This window comes from Sardina pilchardus, chromosome 19 (assembly GCF_963854185.1).
Source record: "Sardina pilchardus chromosome 19, fSarPil1.1, whole genome shotgun sequence".
Classification (NCBI taxonomy): domain Eukaryota; kingdom Metazoa; phylum Chordata; class Actinopteri; order Clupeiformes; family Clupeidae; genus Sardina; species Sardina pilchardus.
The window spans coordinates 14,235,542-14,238,041 of record NC_085012.1 but is presented as its reverse complement, the minus strand read 5'-3'; the positions used below and the strand labels follow the sequence as shown (position 1 = coordinate 14,238,041).

General features: G+C 49.7%; 1 protein-coding gene across 1 annotated transcript in view; it reads right to left on the bottom strand.

Moving 5' to 3' along the window:
- LOC134066567 (roundabout homolog 2-like) overlaps positions 1-2,500 on the bottom strand; it is a 77,353-nt gene that overhangs the window by 68,727 nt on the left and 6,126 nt on the right. The window contains exon 2 of the mRNA XM_062521932.1: positions 232-558. Coding sequence (XP_062377916.1) covers positions 232-558 — 327 coding nt within the window. The remainder of the gene's footprint in view (positions 1-231; positions 559-2,500) is intronic.

The window sequence follows — 2,500 nt, the reverse complement described above, 5'->3', positions numbered from 1 at the left end:
TAGGCCTACTGTAGTATGGGGGGCCCGCCTTCATAATCCTAAATAAGGGCCCGGTGTTGGCCCGTTATGCCACCGCCACACACACACACACACACACACACACACACACACACACACACACACACACATCCCTGCTGCGTCCCACACACACACACACACACACACACACACACACACACACACGCACAAATACACACACACACACAAATACACGCACACTGTCGCACTTACTGGCCACCTCCAGCGAGGCGTTGCGGCTGACGGCCTCTCCCAGGTAGTTGCGGGCGACGCAGGTGTAGACGCCCTCGTCGGGCTTGCTGCGGCGGCCGTGGACGATGCGCAGGAAGAAGAGCGCGCCGCTGGGCAGCAGCATGCGGTGGGAGCGCGGGTCATCGCGGTCCGTCTGCACGCGCTCCCCGTCCTTGTACCACTCCACGCTGGGCGCCGGACGGCCCTCCGCCTTGCAGTTCAGCGTCGCCGGCTCGCCCTTTGACACGATCAGATCCGACGGGTCCTCTGCGATCCGCGGCGCCGAGTCCTCGAAGCGCGGCCGAGAGCCTGTTGAGTGGACGACACACAAACACTGTCCTGAAAACAGCCTAGACTGAACTTTGCAGAACAACAATAATGCACAATTATACCAACTATCTAATTCTACTATTTACATACACTGTCCTGAAAACAGCCTAGACTGAACTTTGCAGAACAACAATAATGCACAATTATACCAACTATCTAATTCTACTATTTACATACACTGTCCTGAAAACAGCCTAGACTGAACATTATAGAACAATACATATGCACAATTATACTAACTATCTAATTAATTATACTATTTACATTGGCTATATATTAAATCTAATGTGTCATCCTGTTGTTTACATAAAGCCTCTGACAATTCAGAAATTATATAAAGCAGGATAGTTATTCTGTGATGATCAGTGTGTGATGTTTGTGCCCATCGCTGCACTGAGAGAAGTTCTGTGGGTCTGACAGGCCTGTAAGTTGAAACACGAGGCTCAGAGCGGCTGTGGTGTTTACAGTCTTTCATCCCGGGTGCGTTTCATTGTGGAGCTCGGCATGCAAATCTGCAGGGTATACCGCTCCTCTCACTTTCATCAGAAAACAGCTTCAGCTCACTCATTCGTCAACCCAATGGGCAATATGCAGCTTTGACTGTGAAAACATCAGACACCGCAAGACATAAACCGGCAGTCTAAATGTGAATTCATAACGAGCACACAGCATTTGACAATATTCCTCTGTGTGTTTTGAATATTGCGCAATCAATAAAGAAGGCATGAGGTAAAGAAAAAAATTGTAATGTGGAACGTCCATGAATATTAGGCAATATTTCTCCGTTTCAGTTTCACTCCAAGGGTAGGAGATCATTTCCCTTTCAACTGCAAAAACAACACACCTTAAAAAGTCAGCTCCGAAAAATGTCGCTGAGAAACTGCAAACCAAACATACATTTCGTATACACCCCCCCGACACACACACACACACACACACACACCCACACATAGACACACACCCCACACCCACTCCCACTACAGCCCTTTTCCTGACAGAAACATTTCTAGGGCTAATTTCTAGGGATGGACATTGATTTGAAGATGTGCATTAAGATGAGCAGGCGACTGGCTAATTAATGCAGAATTCTGCAGCCTCTCGAATCAATTCACATTAGCAGGAGCCTAACGAGCCTAACGAGGCTCTCCTGCGCAGCGAGGAGAGGCGCACGCCGTTCCAACACTCTCCGCTCGGAAGGGGAGAGAGAGAGATAGAGAGAGAGAATGAGAGAGCACAAGAGAGAGAGAGAGATAAAGAGAAAGAGAGAGAGAGACGGATCAGAATCTCATTTGGGCTTATCCCCGGATCAGAACCTGAGCCCAGGGCTCACGGAACCCACGGCTTCATCAGAAGCGCAGGGACAGGCAGGTGCACCGTCAGGAGTTTTAGAGGGCGGTGTGTGTGTGTGTGTGTGTGTGTGTGTGAGAGAGAGAGAGAGAGTGTGTGTGTGTGAGAGAGAAGGGACGGCAAATGTGTGAGTCCGACCAGTGGTATTTCACAGACAGACACACAAACAGACAGACAGACAAACTACTGTATGCTGTTCTCAATGTAGGTTTGGGAGAGTGGCACAGCTCAGTGGTACTCACAGACAGACCGACAGAGAGACAGACAGGTGCACAGAGAGAGACAGACAGATTGCGCTGTTCTCTATGTCAATTCTGGTGTGTGTGGAACAGCACACAGACAGACAGGCAGGCAGGCAGACAGACAGATTGTGCTGTTCTCTATGTAAGTTCTGTCCGGCATGTTAGGCTTCGCTCGGGCAGAAACAAAAAGCGGAGAATACCACGGCACTGATCCCGACACAGAGGAAGGAACGTTACATAAAACCCCCCACCGTCAGGCCATGTGACGTAAACAGCGCTGAGGTGTCTCAGCATCCCAGAAACTGCTCTCAGGTTGGGCATCAGACTCTGTG